The sequence below is a fragment of the Betta splendens genome, chromosome 21 (assembly GCF_900634795.4).
Source record: "Betta splendens chromosome 21, fBetSpl5.4, whole genome shotgun sequence".
Classification (NCBI taxonomy): domain Eukaryota; kingdom Metazoa; phylum Chordata; class Actinopteri; order Anabantiformes; family Osphronemidae; genus Betta; species Betta splendens.
In genome coordinates, this window is record NC_040899.1 from 1099127 (window position 1) to 1125366 (window position 26240).

A 26240-nucleotide genomic window follows, 5' to 3' on the forward strand; every position below is an offset into this window, starting at 1 on the left:
CTCATGATAAACTCAATGATGCTTCCTTAAGATCTCTATTCTATGAAGCCATGGCTATGGTAAACAGCAGACCTCTAACGATGGATAACTTAAATGATCAGTATAGAACACGTGTCAAGCTCTGGTCCTCGAGAGTCACTGTTCCTGTTAGTTTTCCACCTCTTTCTGCTGATTACCTTGATCAGGTGTGTCAGTTGGCTTTTCCAGCTTGTCATTGACTGAACACACCTGGTCATGGTAATCAGTGGAAGCTGGGGCAGAGAGAGGTGGAAAACCAGCAGGGCAGCGGCCCTCAATGGCATCAGTTTTACACCACTGGTTTAGAACCTCTGACTCCCAACAACTAGTTTCATATGAAAACCAGCACAGTGCTGCCTCTGCCGGGCTCATTCCCAAAGGAAGATCTGTATGGGAAAAGGAGATGGCATGATGGTACAGTTTCTGGCAGAACAGTTCTGGCGCCGTTGGAGAGGAGAGTATGTTCACAACATCATTGCAAGGCAAAAATAGCACTCACCAAAAAGAAACTTAGAGGTGGGTGATGTTGTGTTAGATGTGGATGAACTGTTACCTAAAGAAGAATGGAGGCTGGTAAGAAGGGTGGAATCTCACGGCGGAAAGGACAGACTCGTGAAAAAAGTGAAAGTCTCCCTTGGAGATCAGAAATTGGATAATAAAGGTCAACGTTGTAGTAAAACCTCAGGTATAATTGTGTGTAGCAGTTTTTATTTTTGATATTGATCTACGTACTTGTCACACTTTAATTTGTCTAATCATCAAACAAATTTAATTAATAGTCAAAGAACAACTTTGGGACTTCAGCAGCAGTGAGAGCTTTATCAAAAAATGGAAAAAACATAGGTGGTGCGGTGGGTAGCACTGTCGCCTCACAGCAAGAAGGTTCTGGGTTCGATTCCCGGAGGTGGCCCTGGTGCCTTTCTGTGCGGAGTTTGCATGTTGTCCCCGTGCTTGCGTGGGTTCTCTCCGGGTTCTCCGGCTTCCTCCCACAGTCCAAAGACATTAGGTTGATTGGCTTCTCTCCATTGCCCGTAGGTGTGCGTGTGTGTGTGAGTGAATGGTTGTCTGTCTATGTGTTGCCCTGCGATGGGTTGGGCTCCAGCACCCCCGAGTAAGCGGTTAAGAAAATGGATGGATGGATGGAAAAATGGATGGATGGAAAAAACATAAACAGTGGTAAACCTTCCCAAAAATGTTCGGCTGACCAAAATTGCCCCAGCGACGAAGACCCCACAACAACATCCAAAGAACCTCACTTGCCTCAATTAAAGTGAGTGTCCATGACTCCACCATAAGAAAGAAACTGGGCAAAAATGGTTTGCATAGCAGAGGTCTAAAACAAAAACTGCTGAGCAAAAAGAACAAAACGACTCGTCTCAGTTTTTGGAAACATTTTGGGAACATACTCTGTGGACTAACGTGTCAAACGTTGAGCTTTTTGGAATGTGTGTGTCCCATTATTATGTTACATAAAAGTAACACTGCATTTCAGAAAAAGTCATACGAACAGTAAAATACTACTATGGTAGTACTACTATGGTTTGGGGCTGTTTTGCTGCATCAGCACCTGGAAGACTTGCTGTGATAAAGTGAACCATGAATTCTGCTGTCTACCAAAATAGGTGGACAATGGGACAATGAGGGCGGCACGGTGCACTTCTGAGCTGGTGCCTTTCTGTGTGGAGTTTGCATGTTCTCCTCGTGTTTGCGTGGGTTCTCTTTGGGTCCCACAGTCCAAAGACGTGCATTAGGTTGATTGGACTCTCTCCAATGCCCAAAGGTGTGTGAGTGTGTGAATGGTTGTCTGTCTCTGTGTTGGGACCTTAAAAAGGTGGTTCATGCTCGAACCCTCCAATGTGCCTGAATTACAAGGATTCTGCAAAGATGAGTGGCAGCGCTACACCACAGCGCTGTAACAGATTCATTGCAAGTTATCGAAAATGCTTGAGTGCAGTTGTTACTGCTAAGGATGACTCAACCAGTAATTAGGTTTTTAGGGAGCAAACACTTTTTCACACAGGGCAATGTAGTTTTTGATTTATTTTCACCCTTGGCTGGAGTTGGATTGGCTGACTGACGTTAAGCGTATTGCGTCACTTCCGGTTACTGAGGTTTGCTGCTGCTGTGTGTACGGCGTTACTCTCCACTATTTTCTAAATATTATTGTTCTATATCTGGTAGCGACTGCTAAAAGCAAAACAAGCTCGTAACACTCAAGCATCCTTTCCTTTCATTAAACGTCCTGCTAATTTTCACTGTTATCTAAGTGTTTTCTCCGCTAGCGTAGCTCCTAGCTTACTTTCCTGCTGTGGCTTCCCCCTTTTCCTCTCCCTCTCGCTCTGTTCGGTGCTCTGTGTGTCTTATGTTTAGCTTATCCTCCGCCTCCTTTAGTGATGGTAATGATATCTGTAATAGGTGTACGCTAGTTGCAGGGTTGGAGGCGAGGTTGTTAGACTTAGAGTCTCGGCTTTGCACATTAGAAAACAGGCCAGCTAGCCAGGTCCCTTTCGCCGGTGCGGAGCCTCCTAGCTTAGCTGCTACCAGTCCCCCGGCAGGTCCCAGGCAGCTGGGTAATGACTGGGTCACGGCTCGTAAGAAACGTAGCTTTAGGCAGGCGCCCACGGTTCACCACCAACCGCTTCACGTTTCAAACAGATTTTCCCCACTCAGCGACACACCCGCTGAGAAACCCACTCTGATCATTGGTGACTCCATAGTCCGAAACGTGAAGTTAGAGAATAGAGCGGTCACAGTTAGGTGTTTGCCTGGGGCCAGAGCGGCGACATTGAATCTTATCTTAAGCTCCTGTCTAAGGATAAGCGTAAGTACGCTAAGATCGTAATACACGCAGGAGCTAATGACGCCTGGTTACACCAATCGGAAGTCACTAAAACTAACATTGAGTCGGTGTGTTCGCCAAAACAATGTCGGACTCCGTAGTTTTCTCTGGACCCCTCCCCAATGTGACCAGCGATGACATGTATAGCCGGCTGTCATCGCTCCACCGCTGGTTGTCTAGGTGGTGTCCTGCAAATGATGTGGGCTTTGTGGCTAATTGGAGCACTTTTTGGGGAAAACCTGGGCTGATTAGAAGAGATGGCATCCATCCCACGTTGAACGGAGCCTCTCTGCTCTCTAGGAACATGGCCATGTTGCTTAGTCTCCCCACTCAGTGACAACTCAGAGTGGAGCCCAGGACGCAGAGTCGCAGTCTTACACGCCTCTCTGCACGTTCTCTACAGCCGCCACCCACTCTTAGTCTTAGTTATTGCATAGAGACTGTGTCTGCTTCTCGACCACCTAAACTATACAAGTCACACACAAATCAAACAGGAGAGACTTACCAGAATTTAATAAACATCAAAACAGTTCTTCTTACAAAACAAAGTAACAGTAAGTTAATAAAGTGTGGTTTATTAAATATCAGATCTCTCTCATCTAAATCCTTGTTAATCAATGACTTGATAAGTGACCATTACATAGATCTGTTCTGTCTCACTGAAACCTGGCTGCAGCAGAATGAATATGTTACTTTAAATGAGTCGATTCCAAAGAGTCACATCAACTATCATGTTCCAAGAAGTACAGGTAGAGGTGGAGGAGTAGCAGCAGTTTATAAATTAGATTTATTAATTACTCCTAAACCTAAACATAGTTATAACTCATTTGAGAGCCTCACTCTGAGCCTTTCTCACCCAAACTCTAAAACTCAGAAGCCAGTTGTGTTTTGTATTGTTTACCGTCCTCCTGCTCCATATTCGGAGTTCTTAACTGAATTCTCTGAATTCTTATCTGACTTAGTTCTTAGCACAGAGAAAGTCATTGTAGTGGGAGACTTTAACATTCATGTAGATGTTGACAATAACTGTCTCCGCACTGCTTTTAACTCCTTAATAGACACTATTCGTTTTACTCAGCATGTAAATGAACCCACTCATCGTTTTAACCATACCCTCGATCTTGTCCTGACATTTGGGGTTGAAATTGATAATTTAATAGTTCTTCCCCAAAGCCCTCTGTTATCTGACCATTTCTTATTAACTTTTGAATTTAGCACAATTGACCCTACAATAGCTGGAAAGAAATGTTACTATAGCAGATGTTTATCTGACAACGCTGTTGCCAGATTCAAGCAGATGATTCTATCATCTTTTGCCTCAATGTCTTGTAGATACACAGAGAACAGTCACCTTAATGCTTATGAACAGGTTGACTGTCTTGTAGATGATGCTGCAGCTTCTCTACAATGTTAGACACAGTGGCTCCTCTGAAGAAGAAGACAGTGAATCAGATGAGGTTAGCTCCGTGGTATAACTCAGAGATCCGCAGCGTAAAGCACAGGACCAGACAACTAGAAAGGCAGTGGTGTCCAACAAAATAAATGTAAACTGCATTGCATGGAAGGACAGTCTGATCAAATATAAAAAAGCACTTTGTGCTGCTAGAAAAACATATTATTCCTCCCTAATTGAGGAAAACAAAAACAACCCCAGGTTTCTTTTCAGCACTGTAGCCAGGCTGACAAAGAGTCATAGCTGTGTTGAGTCTACTATCCCCTTAAATCTCAGCAGCAATGACTTTATGAACTACTTTACTAATAAAATTATTGCCATTAGAAAAAACATTCAACAGTGACCTCTTCCAAATGACAGAAAGCACTGTCTAGATCCATCAATTCTAAATATTAACCTCAATAATCAACTCTTCCAAGTCGTCCACTTGTCTTTTAGATCCAATCGCAACCAGATTACTCAAAGAAGTTCTACCTTTAATCATCTCGTCCATATTAAATCAAATCAACCAATCTTTACATTTAGGCTATGTACCACAGGCTTTTAAGGTGGCTGTGGTCAAACCTCTATTGAAAAAAACAACCCTGGACCCTGGACAACTAGCCAACTATAGGCCCATTTCAAATTTACCCTTTATTTCCAAGATTCTGGAAAAAATCGTGGCTAAACAATTATCTTACCACCTTAGTGGGAATAACCTGTACGACGATTTTCAGTCAGGATTTAGAAAAAAATCATAGCACAGAAACAGCTCTGGTTAGAGTCACTAATGATCTTCTATTAGCTTCGGACAATGGTCTAGTTTCTGTCCTTGTCCTGTTAGATCTTAGTGCTGCATTTGATACAATTGATCATAACATTCTATTACAGACACTAGAACATAGAATCGGGATTAAAGGAACAGCATTGGGATGGTTTAAATCCTATTTGTTGAACAGATTCCAGTTTGTTCATGTTAATGAGAAATTCTCCCCATGCACAAGGATTAGCTATGGAGTACCACAGGGTTCTGTGCTGGGTCCAATTCTGTTTAGCCTATACATGTCTCCTCTAGGTGAGATTATTAGAAAACATTCTATTAATTTTCATTATTACGCAGATGATACTCAGCTATATATGTCCTTGGAACCAAATGAAACAGACCAACTAGTCAAAATTCGGGGTTGTTTAAAAGACATCAAATCCTGGATGTCCCAAAACTACCTTCAACTAAATTCAGATAAAACTGAAATTCTTTTTGTTAGGCCTAAAAATCTGAGAGAGACACTATTGAGTCAGATAGCCACCCTGGATGGCATAACATTAGCTTCAGATTCTACTGTGAGGAACCTTGGTGTCATCTTTGACCAGGATCTCTCTTTTACATCATACATTAAACAAATCTCCAGAACCTCCTATTTTCTGTCACGGAACAGCAGAGAGAGGACCCAAATGCACAGTGCATATGCGTAAAAGGCTTTAATACAGGAATCGTAGTCAAAGACAGTCCAGGTCATACACGTGTAGGCACAAAGATTGAGGCACAGAGGGAGCAGGCTTAATCAGGTCCAGTTAACAGGCAGGGTTCAGCAACGGAATAAACAGAGTACGGTACCAGTCAGGATCAGGCGAGAAACAGCGGTCGGGAACTCGGAACAGGGTCGAAGACGAGGTAAACTGAACAAGGATTGCTGGAAGGTGACGACATGCATGCGACGATCTGACGGATAACTGTGGTGACTACTGGTGCTTAAATCCGGGTGGCTGATTACTGATCTGAGACAGGTCTGTGTAATGAGGACCAGGAGTAAAGCGGGAACTGCTGTGGTATGACCAGAAACGGAGGTGCTTACAAAATAAAACAGGAAACTGGAACCAAAGCCTGACCAGGTTAAACAGAAAAGTCCTTCAAAATAAAACAAGAAACAAAAACCCAGATCGTGAAACTTTCATCTTAGAAATATAGCTTAAATCAGACGCATCCTCTCTCAGAGTGATGCAGAGAAACTTATTCATACATTTGTTCGTTCTAGACTGGACTACTGTAACTCCTTACTCATAGGATGTCCTAACAGCTCCTTAAAAAGCCTACAGCTTATTTAAAATTCTGCAGCCAAAGTTCTGACAGGACTTAGAAAGAGAGATCACATTTCTCCTACATTAGCTTCTCTGCACTGGCTGCCTGTAAAATGTAGGATAGAATTTAAAAATCTCCTACTCACCTACAAAGTACTCAATGATAAAGCTCCTCATAGTTCCTTATGCTCCCAGCAGAACACTTCGTTCTCAGAGCGCTGGGCCACTTGTGGTTCCTAGAGTCTTTAAATGTAGAACGGGAGGCAGAGCTTTTAGCTACCAAGCTCCTCTCCTCTGGAACCAGCTCCCTCTTCAGGTTCGAGAAGCTGACACACTCTCCACCTTTAAGATCAGGCTGAAAACTTTCCTTTTTGATAAAGCTTATAGTTAGAGATGGTTCAGGTCACTGGCAGTGATTGTTAGTCACAGGAACCATCTCTTAGTTAAGCTGCAATAGACATAGACTGCTGGGGGACTTAATTTATACACTGAGCTCCTCTGTTTCCTTCTACCTCTTCTGTCCAATAACCTCCCATCATTGTCCCATGTTTAACTAACCTTGTCTCTTTTTCTCCAGTAGTTGTGCTTCTCTCCCTCTCCCTCTCTCTCTCTCTCTCTCTCTCTCTCTCTCTCTCCTCCACTCTGTCCTCACCTACAGGTGTCATTGGACTCAAAGTTTGGTTGTCTGTGATGGGCAGCTGCGGATCCAACCATTCTGCCTGTATCCAGTCCCTGGTCCAACCGTCCTGCCTGTGCTTTGTTGTTGCTTGTTGTTGTTGCTGTGCTTTTCTCTCTCTCTCTCCCCTCACCCCAACCGGTCGAGGCAAATGCCGCCCACATCCAGCCTGGTTCTGCTGGAGGTTTCTTCCTTGTTAGAGAGGGAGGTTTTCCTCTCCACTGTTGCTGTCAAATTAAATGCTTGCTGTGTGTGGGATTTGTTGGGTTTAGTTGTGTGAGGTCTTAAACCTTACTTTGTAAAGTGCCTTGAGATAAGTTTGTTGTGATTTGGCGCTATATAATTAAATTAAATTGAATTGAATTAATAATAAAAACCTGTTTCCTTGTGTTACCTTTGACTAATAATTACATTTGTTTGATGATCAGACACATTAAAGTATGACAAACATGCAAAAAAATAAGAAATTACGGGGGCAAACACTTTTTTACATCACTGTATGTTGTTATGGTCTGATCCACTAAAGTAAGTTTTAAATTTCAAGGGTTTGAACTAGGGCGGCACGGTGGTGCGGTGGGTAGCACCGTCGCCTCACAGCAAGACGGTTCCGAGAGGCGGCCCTGGTGCCTTTCTGTGCGGAGTTTGCATGTTGTCCCCGTGCTTGCGTGGGTTCTCTCCGGGTTCTCCGGCTTCCTCCCACAGTCCAAAGACGTGCATTAGGTTGATTGGCTTCTCTCCATTGCCCGTAGGTGTAAGTGTGTGTGAATGGTTGTCTGTCTCTGTGTTGCCCTGCGATGGACTGGCGACCCGTCCAGGGTGTACCCTGCCTCTCGCCCATAGCCAGCTGGGTTAGGCTCCAGCACCCCCGCGACACCGCATATGGGAATAAGTGGCTTGGAAAATGGATGGATGGATGGATGGGTTTGAACTGTTTACATGTAAATACTAATATTCCTGGTCCCACCTTGCTCTCTCTCTTCCATAGACTTTGTTGTGCCTACTAATATCTGTACTAATATCTGTACATTGAATAAACCTCCTAAACAAAACTGGGTCTGGGTCTTATACAAATCCCCTCTTAACATTCTTTACCGTTGACCGGCTGAGCAGCCTCATGAGGCCACAGCCCACTGTACGACTCAGCAGCAGCAAAAACCACTAGCCACCGGTCAGACCTGAGGGAGTCTCAAAGAAGACAGGAACCAACAAACAAACCAATTTACCAACTCAGCCAAGGACTCTAGCAGGTTCTTCCACACAAACACGTGCTGTTACTCTGAGGCCTGTTTAACACACAAACATGATCATTTCATGCTTTTCTATAGTTCACAAACCAAACAGAGATGGAAGTGACGCTGGCAGCATCAGGCTTTATTAAAGACTAACATCTGTGTCTTACAAAGCACTCGACTGGACCTAATGATGGACTTTAGCACATTTTAACCTTCTGTCTGAACAGAACAGCTTCATGATGTGTTTATATATTTCCTTCATTTTCACTCCATATATGATAGGATTAAACAGAGGATGATATAAAATGACTTGTAAAGAAAGAATTAACCGCAAAACTTTTGGTAAATCAGTCTCGATTCGAGCCAGAAGCACATCATAGATACCCAAACAGGAGAAGCTGATGAGAACCAGCAGGTGAGGTAAGCAGGTGTTAGCAGCTTTCCTCCTCACGTCTCTGCCGCTGCGGTAGGAAATGATCAGAATCCTGACGTAGGTGAACAGGATGAAGAGCAACGGGAGCAGCAAGATGTTCACCAGAACTACAAACCCGTAGATATTTAGCACCACTGAAGTCAAACAATGAAGTTTGTAAACAGTGCTGTTACATATGATCCCAGTGAAAGTGAACCTACACAGTTTCTCATGTGCATTTCTTATAATTACAGCTGTTGTATGACAAACAGGCAGCAGCCAGGCCAGAAGCAGGCAGACACAGACATTGGCCTTCCTCATGATGCTGGGATACAACAGAGGTCGACAGATGGACACGTATCTGTCGTAGGCCATGGCCGCCAGCAGCAGGAACTCTGAGCCACCCAACGTGTAGTACATGAACCACTGGAAGAGGCAGACTGGGTACGACACCACCGGTGTCTCTGATAAAACGTCCAGCAGCAGCTTTGGATAAAGAGCGGAGCTGAAAAGAAGTGAGTTGGTCAACAGAGCGGCAATGAACACGTACATGGGCTCATGGAGGCTCCTGTGAATCACTATGAGACACATGATGGTGGAGTTACTGCACAGAATCAGAATATAGGCAGTGAACAGCAGCAGGAAGTAGAGACACCTGTACTTAGACAACTCCACGTACCCGTCGAGGGTGATGTACGTGCTGTTCAGATCCATTTAATGCTGATGAACTGAGTCTAGAGTATGTTTACCGCTGAGCTACAGTGTCCAGTGGATCAGTACCTGGCTGATTTATTCACTGTGGATCTCATTAGACTGAACCTCTAGAGGCTGGACACCGAAGCTGGGAGTAAGACTAAGCAGCATCAGACCCGTGGACAGAGAGTTGTTTCGGTGCTGAGCCAAGTGATCTTACCAAGCTCCCACAACTGTGCTCGTTGTGCATGTTTGGATTTTTCTCACCTCTGACCCTTTGCTTTGTTGCTGACACAGCTGTTCGCTCATTATGACCTCACTCATTCCCCAGATTACTAACACAGTTTTTTTTTTCTGTTAAGGTGTTTCTATCCAGTATTTACATATGTACTGTACATGTAGCTGGAGTGAGATGCAGAAGTGGAGGATTCACCAACACATTCCTTCAGCCCACAGGCTTCAGCTTTAGATTTCACAGCTTTTATTCCAGTGCATCTCATAAACCCAGTAACCAAACAATCAATGTATTGCACCACGATGAGAAGAAAAACATCTGAAGAACATCAGAGAATGATTATATGTCATTTATTTCTAACACAGATACAGTTTGTACATTTTAACATCACACCAAACCAAACTAAAGCCGTTTATCTGGAAACAACAGCCTCCTGAGGTGTTTATGTATTTCCTTCATTTTCACTCCATATACAATGGGATTCAACAGTGGGTGGTTTAAAATGACTTGTAACGCCAATATGAAAAGTAGAGTTTTTGAAAAAACAGCTTCTGTTCGAGCCAGAAGAACATTGCACACACTCAAAGCAGTGTAGTTGATTAGAACCAGCAGGTGAGGTAAACAGGTGTTAGCAGCTTTCCTCCTCACGTCTCTGCCGCTGCGGTAGGAAATGATCAGAATCCTGACATAAGTGAACAGGATGAAAATCACAGGGAGCACGATTACGTTCACCAGGACGACCAGTCCGTAGAGCAGCAGCGCTGGAGAGCTGACGCAGTGCAGCCTGTAAACTGCGCTGCTGCAGATGATCCCTCTGTAGGAATAATTACAGAGTCTGGCCTCAGCACTGAGTCTGACCGGCACCGCCACCTGACAGGCCGGCAGCAGCCAGGCCACGCTCAGGAAAACCCAGATCATCCTCTGTCTCATCAGGGTCGGGTACTGCAGAGGTCGACAGATGGACACGTATCTGTCGTAGGCCATGAAACACAAGAGCAAAAACTCTGAGCCACACAGAGAATAACTGATGAACCATTGCAAGAGGCAGACTGGGTACGACACCACCGGTGTCTCTGATAAAACGTCCAGCAGCAGCTTTGGATAAAGAGCAGAGCTGAAAAGAAGAGAGTTGGTCAACAGAGCGGCGATGAACACGTACATGGGTTCATGAAGGCTCCTGTGAATCACTATGAGACACACGATGGTGGAGTTACTGCACAGAATCAGAACATAGGCAGTGAACAGCAGCAGGAAGTAGAAACACCTGTATTTGTTCATTTCTATGTATCCATCAAGACTTATATAGCTTACATTATCCATTGAAGGTTCTTACACAAACTGTGGACATATCAGCTTATATTACATCTGTAATATAAGCTGTAAAGTATGTACATCAAGTCATATCTATCCTCCAAGCATCTGTTACCTTATCTTGCAGCTCTGTATTTACAAACTGTCTCCAGCTCAGAGGAAGCTGTTTTTTATTATCTTGCTTTGCTCTCATTTAACTCTAGAGGCCAGTTACTGTAGGTGATGCAACCACCAGAGCAGCAGCAGAGTGGGAGGAGGACGAACCATATCCAGGCCACAACAACTTGACAACAAATGGCCTGAACCCATAACACAGGAGCTGGTCCTGTTAACGCTTCGGTTCTAGTCCAGGTGAAAGGTCACATTTCATGAATCTGTTGTTTTCACGTTGACTTCACATGTACAACTCTCACCAGGTTACACCAGGCCACCAGGTTACAGTTCCTGAGTCTACAATGAATTCAGGTGTCTTCATAATCCTTGAATGTATGAGGCAGGGATGGGTGGTGTGAATGGGGCATGTGGCCCGTATTAGGACCATCCTGGAGCAGCTTTGGAGCCTTCTGTCTCTGCTGACAGTTCAGATCCGGCTTCTGACTACCTGCCTCACTCGACCTCAGCAGCTGACTTTACTCAGCTACTCTAGTTTTGAGCCCACACATAAGGGAGCAGCACTGCCTCTCATTCTGAAATTGTGAGGAACAATTTTAAAACAACAAAAACAAACATGAAGATTCTCCTGTTCACGACCTGCTTTCACAAACAGAAAACAACTAAAATGGGTCAGATGCAGTGACACATACTCAACAACAGGACAAAAAATTTCCCAGAGTCACGATTCACGTGAAGCAAAAACAAAAATGAAGAGGCTGTTCGAGCAAATCCCATTAGGATATTAGCAGCAGCATTAGCTCAGGTTCCGTAAACAGAACAACGTCTTCAGGTGTTTGGAGATTCCCTTCAGTTTTAAACCATATATTAAGGGATTGAACAGAGGATTATACAGAACCAACTGCAAAGTCATGATCAAACGAGCAGTTTTAGGAAAATCTGATTCCAGTCGAACGGTAATAACATCATATGTTAACAAGAAGAAATAGTTGCTGAGAACCAGTAGGTGAGGTAAACAGGTGTGAGCAGCTTTCCTCCTCACGTCTGCACTGCTGCGGTAACAAATGAGAAGGATCCTGGTGTAGGTGAAGATGATGAAAATCACAGGGAGAACTGCTACATTTAGTAAAAAGAAGACACCAAAAAATATTATTGCTGTTGAAGCTGCACAGAACAGTTTGTAGATTGTGTTGTTACAAAAAATCACATTCAGAGTGAAGCTGCACAGCTTCTGCCTGGAGCTCATTATTGCTAATGCTGCAAGATGGCAGGCAGGCAGGAGCCAAGCTGCAGCCAGAACCACACAGACGGTCGTCCTCCTCATGATGGATTGATAGTGCAGAGGTTTGCAGATGGACACGTATCTGTCGTAGGCCATGGCTGCCAGCAGCAGGAACTCTGAGCCAGCTAAGGCATAAAACAGGAAAAACTGGAGCAGACAGGCCTGGTGAGAGATGACCTGTGTGTCTGACAGAAAGTCCATTAGCAGCTTTGGGTAGATGTTGGTACTGAGAAGAACAGAGTTGAGTAACAGAGCAGCGATGAACACGTACATGGGCTCATGGAGGTCTGGCTGTTTGCAGATTAGGTAAACTACAGTGCAGTTACTGCACAGAATCAGGACGTACACTGTGAGAACCACCGAGAAGTAGAGGTACCTGAACCTGTGAAGCTCCACGTGTCCATCCAAAGTTAAATATGTTGTATTAAACTCTTCCATTACAACAATGAAAGGTTGACCATTCAAAGCAGCAGATTCCAAAACAGGAAAATATGGATTCCATTCCTTTGAACAACATTTCAGGGCAACCGACTGGACCTTGATGCAGACTTTTAACTGGTTTTATACATGTCGTCCCTCCATGGGGCTCATTAAAGCTTCTGCCTGGCTGAGCCACATGTAAACACCTGGACCAGACTCTGGAGGCCTCACCTCCTCTGCTATATTATATTTGACACAGTAGAATGTGTCAAATCAATAAATCATAAATCTCAAAGAAGACATGTTACTCCTGTGATGCAGCCCAATGAGTCGTCTGGCTCCTAAAGCTGTGATAGACTGGGCTGGATTCTGTTAACTTAGGCATCTGAAGCCAACTAGGTAAAGATCGGGGAAGAATCTAGGCCTGGCTTCACTCACCATCTTATTCAACTCAAGTGAGACCTGGTCAGTGGGAGGGACCGGACTCCTGCAACTGGCAGAAAATCTTGAGGTAAACTATAGTCTACCACAAAATGGCAGACCGTAGTTTAGCTTACCCTAACCCTCTTTGAATGAAGTTACAGACCCAAGGACACCCAGAGTTAGCTCACAGAGAGAGTTTAATAAAAGGTACTCGGTAAAAGCTCAACCAAACACCCCATTAAACAATAGTAACTCTGCAACCAGGAGTAAAAGCACTAAGAACTCAGAGTACAACAGAATGCAAGGCTAAAAACATATGACATAAGGAAATCAGAGCTCAAAACTAAACAAAGCAGACCAAACAACAAAGAATACAAGACCTGGTGACACTGAAAAAGTATTGTAGCACTGCCTGGTAACGTCAACAGACTAGCAAAGGATGAGTGGATGAGTTGGAGTATCTCAGCAGGTGCAGAGGAAAAGGCACAGGTGAGTGGAAGGATGCAGCAACAAGAAAATGAGGCAAAAGATGATGGAATCATCTGCTTGAATCTGGTAACAGCATCGTCTGATAAACATCTGCTATAGTAAGATTTCTTCTCAGCTGCTGCAAGGTTATTTATGGTAAATTCAAAAGTTATTAAAAATGGTCAGATAACAGAAGGTTTTGGGGAAGGTCTACTAAATTATCAATTTCAACCCCATATTAAAACAATTACCAATCTGGCTATTGGGATATAACCTGAGCTTGTGCAGGAGGTCGAGCGGTACCAGCTAGAAACAGTAGGGCTTACCTCCACACACAGCCTGGCTCTGGAACCCAACTCCTTGAGAGGGGCTGGACCGTCTTCTACTCTGGAGTTGCCTGCGGTGAGAGGCGGCGGGCTGGTGTGGGCTTGCTCATAGCTTCCCAGCTTAGTCGCCATGTGATGGAGTTTTCCCCGGTGGACGAGAGGGTCGCTTCCCTGCGCCTTCGGGTGGCTGTCAACTACGCTGTCAACTGATCACCACCTGGTGGTGAGTGGGATCCGCTGACAGGGAAGGAGGCTGGAACAACTTGGCAGGCCCAAATGTATCATGAGTGTCTGTTGGAAACGTCTGGCTGAACACTCTGTCAGACGGACCTTTAACTCACACCTCCAGGAGAGCTTCGACCAGATTCCGAGGGAGGTTGGAGACATAAAGTCCGAGTGGACCATGTTCTCCGTCTCCATCGTCAACGCGGCCGTTTGGAGCTGTGGACGCAGGGTATCCGGTGCCTCTTGTGGTGGTAATCCCCGAACCCGGTGGTGGACGCCGAAAACTCGTGCCTGGGAGGAGTTCGGGGAGGCCAAGGAGGAGGACTGTCGCTCGTCCTCAAAGAGATTCTTGCAAACTGTTCGGCGCCTCAGGAGGGGAAAGCAGTTCTTTACCAACTCTGTTTTCAGTGGAGGTGGGGAGCTGTTGACCTCAACTGGGGATGTTATTGGACGGTGGAAGGAGTACTTTGAGGATCTCCTCAACCCCTTTGACATGCCTTCTGCTGAGGAAACAGAGGCAGCGGACTTGCCCATCACCCAGGCTAAGGTAACCGAGGTAGTTAGTAAGCTCCTCGGTGGCAGAGCAGTGAGGGTGGATGAGATCTGTCCTGAGTACCTCAAGTCTCTGGATGTTGTGGAGCTGTCTTGGGTGACACGCCTCTGCAACATCGCGTGGACGAGGGGGACAGTTCCTCTGGACTGGACAACTGGGGTGGTTGTCCCTCTTCACAAAAAGGAGGACAGAACAGTGTGTTCCAACTATAGGGGGATCACACTTCTCAGTCTTTGTGGATCTGGAGAAGGCATTCGACGCGTCCCTCGTGACATCCTGTGGGGGGTGCTCCGGGAGTATGGAGTCCAGGGCTCTTTGCTAAGTGCTGTTCGGTCTATGTACAACTGGAGCAGGAGCTTGGTTTGCATTGCCAGCAGTAAGTCAGACCTGTTCCCGGTGCATGTTGGACTTCGGCAGGGCTGCCCTTTGTCACAGGTTCTGTTCATTATTTAATGGACAGAATTTCTAGGCGCAGCCAGAGGGCGAAGGGGGTCTGGTTTGGGGACCACAGGATAGCATCTCTGCTTTTTGCAGATGATGTTGTCCTGTTGGCTTCATCAGGCCAGGACCTCCAGCCTGCGCTGGTAAAGTTTGCAGCTGAGTATGAAGCGGCTGGGATGAGAATCAGTTCCTCCAAATCTGAGGCCATGGTTCTCGACCGGAAAAAGGTGGTTTGCTCTCTCCAGGTTGGAGGAGAGTTCCTGCCCCAAGTGGAGGAGTTTAAGTATCTTGGGGTCTTGTTCACGAGTGAGGGAAGGAAGGAGCGTGAGTTTGACAGAAGGATTGGTGTGGCGGCTGCAGTAATGCGGTCGGTGTATCGGTCCATCATGGTGAAGTGGGACCTGAGCCGAAAGGCAAAGCTCTCAATTTACCGGTCAATCTACGTTCCTACCCTCAGCCATGGTCATGACCAAAAGGGCAAGGTCACAGATACAAGCGGGTGAAATGAGCTTCCTCCGCAGAGTGGCTGGGCGCTCCCCTAAGCTCCCTGGGCATAAGGTGAGGAGATCTGTCAGCCGGGAGGAGCTCGGAGTAGAGTCCTCCACAAGAGGAGCCAGTTGAGGTGGCTCGGGCATCTGATTCGGATGCCTCCTGGACGCCTTCCTGGGGAGGTGTTCCGGGCATGTCCCACCGGTAGGAGGCCCAGAGAAGGACCCAGGACACGCTGGAGAGACTATGTCTTTCGGCTGGCCTGGGAACGTCTTGGGGTCCCACCGGAAGAGCTGGAGGAACTGTCCAAGGAGAAGGAAGTCTGGAACTCTCTGCTTTGACTGCTGCCCCCGCGACCCGGCCCCGGATAAGCGGATGAAAATGGATGGATGGATGGATGGATGGATGGATGGATGGATGGATGGATGGATGGATGGATGGATGGATGGATGGATGGATGGATGGATGGATGGAAATTTAATTTATCAGCTTTTTAAGTCATTTTTATGCCTCTGAGTGGGTAATGACTGCTAATTAAACAGACTGTTTTACAGTTTAGCAACTGTTCACACACCTTTTTCAAAATAAAAGTTTTTTTGGTTTGGACTGGTTAAATAGGGCTACTTAATAAGACTACTTTATAGTTCAGTAATTACCTGCACGTTCTGTCCATATCCTTTCAAAATAAGAGCACCAATCTAAATCTTTAGCTACATATACTGTAGCAATATTTCTGCTTTTAGCTGGTTTATTGTGAGTAGTTAATGAGTCTATTATCCAATTTAGCAATTACCCACACCGTCTTCCTCCATATACTTTCAAAATGAAATCACCAATCCAAATCCTTAGCAGTATTTCTGCTTTCATCTGGTTTATTATGACTAGTTAAGACTCTTTTACTGTTTAGCAATTACCGACACACGTTTCCTCTAAAGCTCCAACTTTTTCCTCTGCAGCTATCTCTCTCTGGTGTATTAAATGTTTCCATGCCTTTAAGCTATTCTTTTATCTCTTTAACTTAAAACTTTATTTATGAGATTTAGATGTTTGTTACATTTAGGTATATTGTGTGTTCCTGTATTTTCAGCAGTTCTTCAATTTTAGCAAATCTGTTTCAACCTTCCTCAATTTGAAATTCAGCTGCTTCACATTCTTCTGCAAACATTAAGCTCTGTTTAAAAAACTCATTCTCTTCAAATACATTTATCTGTGCTTTACATGCATCAGCTATTTTCAGCTGTCTTAAATGTTTAAGCTCATTTCAGCAATTCTCCATGAATACATTCAGCATGGCTGTCACGTCCTGGCTTTATATCCGTTTTTATGTTGAAAGGACTTCCTGCTAACGTCACATCATCAGCTGTTCCCTGTCAGTATCGGTTCTCGTTATCCACACCTGCACCTCATCTGCTATCAGCCCGCCTCGTATTTAAGCTCCACCTCTCACTCTTGTAACTTGCCAGATTGTTGCGTGTTATCACCACTTTCCAGCGTTCAGTGATCTAGTCTTGTCGTGCACCGTGTATCTTGTTTTTGACCTCTGATTCCGAGTCTGCCTAGCCCCTGCCTGCCTTGTCTGTCCTGGTCTTCTGCTCTGCCTGTTACCGACCTTGTCTGCCTGCCTGACCATGATTCTATGCCTGACGATTTGGTATGGTAAATCAGTCTCTCGTGTACGAACCTTGCCTGTCCCTGACGCCGTCTCTGCCTGACCTTGTTAATCTCGTATAACCTCCCGTGTTTGACTCTGCCTGATCTGGACCCTGTAACCTGGAATAAACTATCCTTTTACCACCGTCAAGCTGTGTTGCGCTGTGCATTTGGGTCCTCATCCGTGTGTTCTTGACAATGGCAGCATTCACTGTGCAGTTTCCTATGGAATTGTTTTATCTAGTTTTATTTGTTCTGCACAGAACAACCTCTTAAGGTGTCTAGGAATTCCCTTCATTTTTTAACTATATATTATGGGGTTGAACAAAGGATTATACAGAACCAACTGCAAAGTCATGATCAAACAAGCACTTTTAGGAAAATCTGATTCCAGTCAAACTGTAATAACATCATACATTACCAAGAAGAAGTAGTTGTTGAGAACCAGCAGGTGAGGTAAACAGGTGTGAGCAGCTTTCCTTCTCACGTCTGCACTGCTGTGGTAACAAATGAGAAGGATCCTGGTGTAGGTGAACACAATGAAGATCACAGGGAGAACAACGATATTTAGCAAAACCACTGGCCATAGATGGTTGTTGTTCTTGAAGCCACACAGAACAGTTTGTAGATTGAGTTATTACAGAAAATGACTCTAAGCCTGAACTTGCAAAGTTTCTGCTGAGCGCTGATGATAACAAGGTCGACGAGATGGCAGGCAGGCAGAATCCAAGCTAACGCCAGGATAGTGATGATACCTTGTTTCCTCATGATAAACTGGTAGAGCAGAGGTTTGTAGATGGACACATATCTGTCGTAGGCCATGGTCGTCAGCAGCAGGAACTCTGAGCCAGCCCAAAGTATAAAACAGGAAAAACTGGAGCAGACAGGTCTGATGAGAGATGACCTGTGTGTCTGACAGAAAGTCCAGCAACAGCTTTGGGTAGATGTTGGTACTGAGAAGAACAGAGTTGAGTAAAAGAGCAGCAATAAACACGTACGTGGGCTCATGGAGGGTTGGCTGTTTCCAGATCAGGTAAACTACAGTACAGTTACTGCACAGAATCAGGATGTACACTGTGAGAACCACCATGAAGTAGAGGTACCTGAACCTGTGAAGCTCCACATGTCCGTCAAGAATTATTATTATATAAGTTGAGTTCAGTTCTTCCTCCATTGATAAATTTGCATGACCTAAATCATATAGAAGCAGAGGTTTCACTTTCAAGTAATGACTGAGTTTGTCTGACCTGCCTGATGTTGCTTGTGCTCATTTCCCTTAGTCTGTATAGAGAGATGTTGTTTATACAGCTGATTCAGCCTCCATGGGTCTCTAACAAAAAGCCATAACAGGTAAACACGGCTATGACTTAGGGGCAGCCTCCCAGCCTTCATTATATATTGTTTAAAAATCTCCTGCTCAGCTTCATCCTGCAGGATCATTGAAGTATTACATGTTGTTCCTGTTGCTACTCCCCTATTTGCCAGGTGTCTGACAGTGTCTGAACTACTCATAACCTGTTGTAATGCCTTGCCATGTTGCAGTGATCTTGTTTGCTAGGCTACATTAGGCTCAGCTGTTCCTCAGTGCATTATGTTTAGTTTCCCGTTGGCTGTTTCTTGTATGTATTTTGGACCAGGGGTTCTGTGTTTGTTCTCAAAGATGCTGTGCATCCATGTGACTGTGTGACCAGGAACATATTTCTCAGGTGTTTTAGAAGCCAGCTGAACAGGTTCAATTTAATTCAATTCAATTCAATTTTATTTATTCAAAATCAGAACAAGGTTATCTTGTAGGTAGGGTAAAGGTAAGGTTTAAGACCTTACATAGCTAAACCCAAAAGATTCCACATACTTTAATTACACTTTGACAGCAACTTTGACAGCAACAGTGGAGAGGAAAAACACCCTCTCTAATGAGGAAGAAACCTCCAGCAGAACCAGGCTGGATGTGGGCGGTCATCTGCCTTGACCGGTTGGGGTGAGGGGAGAGAGAGAGAGAAGCAACAGCAACAACAACAAGCAACAACAGAGCACAGGCAGGATGGTTGAATCTGCAGCTGCCCATCACAGACACATAGAGTCCAATGATACCTGTAGGAGAGGACAGAGTGGGGGGGGGGGGAGCAGGGGAGAAGCACAACTACTGGAGAGAAAAAGAGAAGGTTAGTTAAACATGGAACAATGATAGAAGGTTATTGGATAGAAGAGATAAAAGGAAACAGAGGAACTCTTTGTATAAATAAAGTCCCCAAGCAGTCTACTGTATGTCTATTGCAGCTTAGTAAGTAAGAGATGGTTCCTGTGACTAACAACCATTGCCAGTAAACAAGGAGCTGGTTCCACAGGAGAGGAGCTTGGTAGCTAAAGGCTCCGCCTCCCATTCTACACCATGGGTCAACGCTGTCCACCCCATGAGAACCAGGGGCAAACACTCCCCCCAGTGGGAGGGTGGAGCCCTAGGTATCTGGCCTGCCGTCCATGTGGCCCAGGCAGGGACCGCAGCTCCTCCCGAGCCCCGCCCAACTCTGCCAACCCGGGAGAAGCAGAGGGCAGCGGAAAAGGCACCCCAGAACCCTGCAACCCAACTTGAACGTGAGTGTGTGGAACTACAGTGCACTGAAAGTGGGTGACACCTCCAGGAGCACGACCGCTGGCTGACGGTGTGATCCCCGGACAGTGCCCCCCCTTACCCTAAATGTCTTTTTGCAGTTAAAACTGGGCGGTGATCTCTCCACCAGGACCAGTGGGCGAGGCCACAAATGGCCTCACCCCAAGCCCCAGTGAAAGAGCCCACCCCCGGCCCTAAATGTATGTGCATGTGGCTAAGTATGAGGAACTTAGGGAGATTGACAGTTCCTCCGAGGGGTCCAGCAGACAGAGCCATCAATGTGAAGGCTCTGTCCGCTCTGTCCAAGGTTCCCGACTAGCTCTGCTACCCATCCCACCGCCCCCCACAACCTCTAGCCAGGAAGAGACAGACCGCAGTACTACTGCCCAGGAACCACATGCAGCACAGCCAGAGCCATCCTCACTCTTCTTTCACACTTACCCATTCTCTCGCTCAAGTATGCCCATGCTCGCCCCATGTAGTGCTACACTCAAACCTACACACATACTCTGCGGTTGTGCATTGATGGCCAACCTCCGCCCAGGGCCCAATGAAGGTCGCAGTCCAAGTAGTCCGCCAACCCCCATCGCAACAGGCCCGAGCAGTTACCAGAGGGCGTCGGACCGCTAGGGCAGGCAGCGTCCCACCTGAGCAGGGGCAGCGCCCCAGGGGAGACACAGGTCACCCAGGTCTCCACCCCCAGGTCCGCCCCCGCACACCGGCAGGGAGGCCCGCCTCCGCTCCCTGAGACAGACACACGCCAACCCTCAAAATGGCCCTACTCCGGCACAGGACCGCTGGTCTCAGCAGCCCCCACACCCCCACTGCAGGGGACCCATGCGGCCAGCCCAGAATCCACCAGCCCCGTTGTCCTGGTTCCTTACGTAGGCAGGCACTCCCAACCACCAGTCACCCCCCCCACCACTGTGCCAGACATGACGCAGCTTCCGAGCTCCACACATCCCTACCTGGAAATGGAATCGATCAGAGTATAGTTTTGGTTATTGATTTGACGAAGCAGATAATGTGTCTAAGGTGGTGTAATATAACAAGCTGTTCAGGTACTGAATAATTCTTAATTTTTTTTAGTTTTCCAGTTCATAAGGATGACTTTCTTTGCGACACAGAGGGCAGAATAAAGTGTGTGTGATGAGTTTGTCTCTAGGTCAAGCCCACTTAGATCTGCTAGAAGACAAAGTGCAGGGGCCCCTGGGATTGGACACCTTAACCGGGTTGACAAGGGTTCACATACTCTTTGCCAAAATTTCTGAACAGGTGAACATGACCAGAATGCATGTAGGAATCTATCAGCTGTGTTATCTGTACAGATAAATATTTGAGTATGTCAGGAAGCGAGCGTGGTGCAGGACCCACATGCACAGTCGGAGACAAAACTAGCTTGAATGTCAGTTTAATGGGGAGTAATTCCACAAAAACAGCAGAAACAAAAGAGGAAATGTCAAAAATGGCACACAAAAGTCCAGACTGTGACAGAACAGACAGAAACAGGGTGGGCGAAGGGAGGACAGGAGGAGGGCTCAAAAAAAACAAAAAAAAACAAGGCAAGACATGAACCTAACTACAAGTTCCTGAGGTAAGTCCATAACCAAATCCATAGAGAGAGTCCCAAACAAGGTCCAAACATGAGCAACACACAGTCCAAACCACCCACTCAGGAGTGGTGGCGAGGAGAGTCTCAGCTCAGCAGCCGCTGGGCCATACGGTGAGCACTGGGGGGTCAGCGCCGTCCCACAGCTGACGAGCCAGAGACGAGGACAGACGTGGAGCCGGAACCAGAGCCAGAGACGAGAGGTGATGAAGAACGGGAACCAGACAAGACACCAGAGCCAAAGAGACAAGCCGGGGATGAAGACAAATGAGACGCCGGAGCCAGAACCAGAGACTAACCCAGACGTGGAGCATGAGCGGACATGGTCTTCGCAGGGTTATCCGGAGCCAGGACAGACATGGTAAGCGCCAAACCACCAGGAACTGAGGCAGACGTGGTCAACGCCGAACCACCAGAAACCTCTTCTGGGCCAACATGGACAACAACGGCCTCCTTGGCTTCTACTGTGGCGGAGCTGGAGCTTGAGCAAAACGTGCAGACTGGGCTAAAGCCTGAACAGGAGTTGCACACGACAGGGCTGAAATTTGGTGTGACCGGGCAACTGACTACTGCAACAGGGCTAGAAATCTGGAAACAGATGTGGATGCCAGACTGGTGCTTGAGCCGACTGTGGAGGTTGAACTGTAGCAGGACTGGAGCAAGATGACTGCACAGGGGCTTCAACTGGGCACGATTGGTGCACTGGAGCCTGCCAGGTGACAAGAGCCGCGGTGTTCAGGTGTGGCTTGGGAACCTGTGCAGCCGAGGACCACCGGGATAGGGAAACAGCGTTTGTGGCGGACTGAGGCATGAGCCCTGGGACAGACTGTGGTTCAGTGACGGGCGCAGACTGTGGTTCAGTGATGGGCGCAGACTGTGATTTCTGCCCGTGTCTTTGGTATTGGTGACATCTTGAGAGATTCTGCAGCAACACTGGGCGTCTGTCTCCTTGTAGACGTTGTCAGCGGGAAGCACCAAGGAAGGTGCATGTGGCCTTTAAACATTGCCGCTGGTGGATTCAGTAGGGTTGTAAAGCACAAGAATAAATCCGGGCAATGACTTAAACCTTGTCAGGAGCATTTATTGCTGCTTGAGTTGTCATTGACCTCGTTACTCATCTTCTGTAAAATCCTCCTGTGTTCTTTATTAATTAAAAGAACCTCCAGGTTGAAACATATAATTTAAGTAGCTCACAGACTTGTAAGCCTTTGATAAAGTTTCACCTATTTGCATCCTGAGTCATAATGCAAAAACCTTTAAACAATCATTCTACAAATCTCACATCTGTACCCTTAACATTACACATTCAACAAAACAGTCTCTTCAGATGTTTGTGAATCTCCTTCATTTTCAGTCCGTAGATAAATGGATTGAACAGAGGATTATACAGAACCAACTGTAAACTCATGATTAAACGAGTAATTTTTGGAAACTCGTAATTCAGACGAACTGCAATGACTTCATACATGAACAGGCAGAAGTAGTTGCTGAGAACCAGCAGGTGAGGTAAACAGGTGTGAGCAGCTTTCCTCCTCACGTCTGCACTGCTGCGGTAACAAATGAGAAGGATCCTGGTGTAGGTGAACACGATGAAGATCACAGAAAAACCAACAGAGTCTAGTAAAATTAACGCACCATAAACTGATATTGTTCTTGAAGCTGCACAGAAAAGTTTGTAAATTGTGTTGTTGCAAAAAGTTTGCTTCAGAGTGAAGCTGCAGAGGTTTTGATTAGATATCATGATAATTAAAGCCACGATCTGACACAAAGGCAGGAGCCAAGCTGCAGCCAGAAACACACAGACGGTCGTCCTCCTCATGATGGACTGATAGTGCAGAGGTTTGCAGATAGACACGTATCTGTCGTAGGCCATGGCCGCCAGCAGCAAGAACTCTGAATAGCCAAATGAATAAAACAGCAGAAACTGGAGCAGACAGGCCTGGTGAGAGATGACCTGTGTGTCTGACAGAAAGTCCAGCAGCAGCTTTGGGTAGATGTTGGTGCTGAAAAGAACAGAGTTGAGTAACAGAGCAGCGATGAACACGTACATGGGCTCATGGAGGTCTGGCTGTTTCCAGATCAGGTAAACTACAGTACAGTTACTGCACAGAATCAGGATGTACACCAACAAGAAAGTCACAAAGTAAAGGTAGCTGTACTTCTGAAGTTCTATGTGTCCACCTAGAGTTATATATGTCACATTCAGCTCTTCCGCCATGATGATCGTCACCAGTTACTTAGAAAATATCACAGGAACCGATGATTTCATGCTGACTGTTGCAGCAGCAGTTTCTCTACAGTTGTTTGTTCTTCTTTGTTCTTCCTCCTATTTACTTTTCTTTTAAAATGCACATGCATCCAGACAAAGAGGCCAATTTGCCAGCCCCTCTGGTTTATATTGGACTGATGCAGCCTCCATGGATCTAATTAACCCTCCTGCTACCACTACCACAGCAGCCTCACACACTACCTGTGTAGCCATTAGAAACTCTCAGTTCACCTGGAAATAATGATGTTACACATGTTAGGAAGAATCCAAACACTTCTTTGACGCTAGATTCTCATCTGCCCTGCCTCTCGCCCTCAGTTAGCTTGAATGGGATCCAGCACTGCCACGGCCCCCAATGAGAATAAACGGTAGAAAATGGATGGCTGGATAGATAAAATACAAAGATATGTCTGAGTTACAGGACAATGTTTATTTCACTAACATCGGGTCACTTTATCTTGGCAGAACAGTCTCTTCAGATGTTTGTGAATCTTTTTCATTTTCAGTCCGTAGATAAATGGATTGAACAGAGGATTATACAGAACCAATTGTAAACTCATGATCAAACGAGCAGTTTTTGGAAACTCGTAATTCAGACGAACTGTGATGACTTCATACATAAACAGGCAGAAGTAGTTGCTGAGAACCAGCAGGTGAGGTAAACAGGTGTGAGCAGCTTTCCTCCTCACGTCTGCACTGCTGCGGTAACAAATGAGAAGGATCCTGGTGTAGGTGAACACGATGAAGATCACAGGGACAATGACAACATTTAACAGAATAAACAAACCGACAACAGTTATGGCTCTAGATGTTACACAGAACAGTTGGTAGATTGAGTTATTACAGAAAATGAATTTCAGAGTGAAGCTGCACAGCTTCTGCTGAGCGCTTAGAGTGGATAATCCAGCCTGTTGACAGGCAGGCAAGAGCCAAGCTGCAGCCAGAAACACACAGACGGTCGTCCTCCTCATGATGGACTGATAGTGCAGAGGTTTGCAGATGGACACGTATCTGTCGTAGGCCATGGTCGCCAGCAGCAAGAACTCTGAGCTACCCAACAAGTAGATCAGAGAATACTGGAGCAGACAGGCCTGATGAGAGATGACCTGTGTGTCTGACAGAAAGTCCAGCAGCAGCTTTGGGTAGATGTTGGTACTGAGAAGAACAGAGTTGAGTAACAGAGCAGCTATGAAGACGTACATGGGCTCATGGAGGTCTGTTTTTTTCCAGATCAGGTAAACTACAGTACAGTTACTGCACAGAATCAGGACGTACACCAACAAGAAAGTCATGAAGTAGAGGTACCTGTACTTAGAAACTTCCACATGACCATCTAGAGTTAAATATGTTACATTCAGCTCTTCGTCCATTCAGAAGGTCAAATCTTAGCAACTATTAAAACAGACAGAAAATACTTAAACCAAGCGAACGTTTCACTTTAAAGACTCTTGCATGATTGTGGCTTCTCCACCTGAGATCTTCGGAAGCTTGAGCAAGTGAACAGCTGCCTTTTATCAGACTGCATCACCCTCCATGGAGCTCATTAAACGCCTGCGAATGACCTTTGGAAGCTCTGGAGACCTGACCACAGCAACACTGTGTCAGTCTGTGGATGTCACATCACTAAGCTGTTTGATCTGCATCATGTGGTAAACTTGTTCTTTTTCTTTGTTTAACATTAGTTTAATGACCTGTTGCAACCAATATCTCATTTACAAGGGTGACCTGGCGAAAAAGCCAGGGTCATTCGGGCACACAGAGTCCTCCACCATGATAAGGCGGCGGTTCAAGGAGGAATCTGCTGATTATTATGAAAAATATATGTCATAATGATTATTGTCATAATAATAGAAAATATTACATCTGCTTTTATTTAAAACCAGAAGTTTTTATTTTTAAAATGTCTTTTTTTCAAAGTCAGCTTTTATTGCACAATGCGCTTTTCCCCAGTGCCGTATTTATTTCATAATGCCGTGTTACACCAGAATGACTTTGTCTGTCAAGCAGTGTTGGTGAGTGGGACCTGCACGCCCATTGGCTGATTTCTGCACATTGATTCGTTTTCCTAGACACCTGTGAGGGGTTTCAATTCAATTCAATTTTATTTATATAGCGCCAAATCACAACAAAGTTATTTCAAGGCACTTTACAAAGTAAGGTTTAAAACCTCACACAACTAAACCCAACAAATCCCACATACAGCAAGCATTTAATTTGACAGCAACAGTGGAGTGGAAAAACTCCCTCTCTAACGAGGAAGAAACCTCCAGCAGAACCAGACTGGATGTGGGCGGAGAGAAAGAAAATCACAGCAACAACAACAACAACAAGCAACAACAAGCAACAACAGAGCACAGGCAGGATGGTTGGACCAGGGACTGGATACAGGCAGGATGGTTGGATCCGCAGCTGCCCATCACAGACACCAAACTTTGAGTCCTA

General features: G+C 45.7%; 5 protein-coding genes and 1 pseudogene across 5 annotated transcripts; all 6 read right to left on the bottom strand.

Moving 5' to 3' along the window:
- Nucleotides 1-8457: 8457 nt before the first annotated feature.
- Nucleotides 8458-9399, bottom strand: LOC114846932 (olfactory receptor 52A1-like). The gene has a single exon (XM_029136177.1). The coding sequence runs from the start codon at nt 9397-9399 to the stop codon at nt 8458-8460; it is 942 nt and encodes a 313-aa protein (XP_028992010.1).
- Nucleotides 9400-10015: 616 nt separating this feature from the next.
- Nucleotides 10016-10933, bottom strand: LOC114846933 (olfactory receptor 6N2-like). The gene has a single exon (XM_029136178.1). It carries the CDS (start codon nt 10931-10933, stop codon nt 10016-10018), a length of 918 nt encoding a protein of 305 aa, XP_028992011.1.
- An 898-nt stretch (nt 10934-11831) lies between these two features.
- On the bottom strand, nt 11832-12758 carry LOC114847271 (olfactory receptor 2T27-like). The gene has a single exon (XM_029136816.1). It carries the CDS (start codon nt 12753-12755, stop codon nt 11832-11834), a length of 924 nt encoding a protein of 307 aa, XP_028992649.1. The 5' UTR covers nt 12756-12758.
- Nucleotides 12759-17535: 4777 nt separating this feature from the next.
- LOC114846934 (olfactory receptor 5AC2-like) lies at nt 17536-18489 on the bottom strand (annotated as a pseudogene).
- A 4346-nt stretch (nt 18490-22835) lies between these two features.
- Nucleotides 22836-23747, bottom strand: LOC114847272 (olfactory receptor 11A1-like). Its single transcript, XM_029136817.1, has one exon. The coding sequence runs from the start codon at nt 23745-23747 to the stop codon at nt 22836-22838; it is 912 nt and encodes a 303-aa protein (XP_028992650.1).
- A 488-nt stretch (nt 23748-24235) lies between these two features.
- LOC114846935 (olfactory receptor 11A1-like) lies at nt 24236-25168 on the bottom strand. The gene has a single exon (XM_029136179.1). The coding sequence runs from the start codon at nt 25166-25168 to the stop codon at nt 24236-24238; it is 933 nt and encodes a 310-aa protein (XP_028992012.1).
- Nucleotides 25169-26240: the final 1072 nt, after the last annotated feature.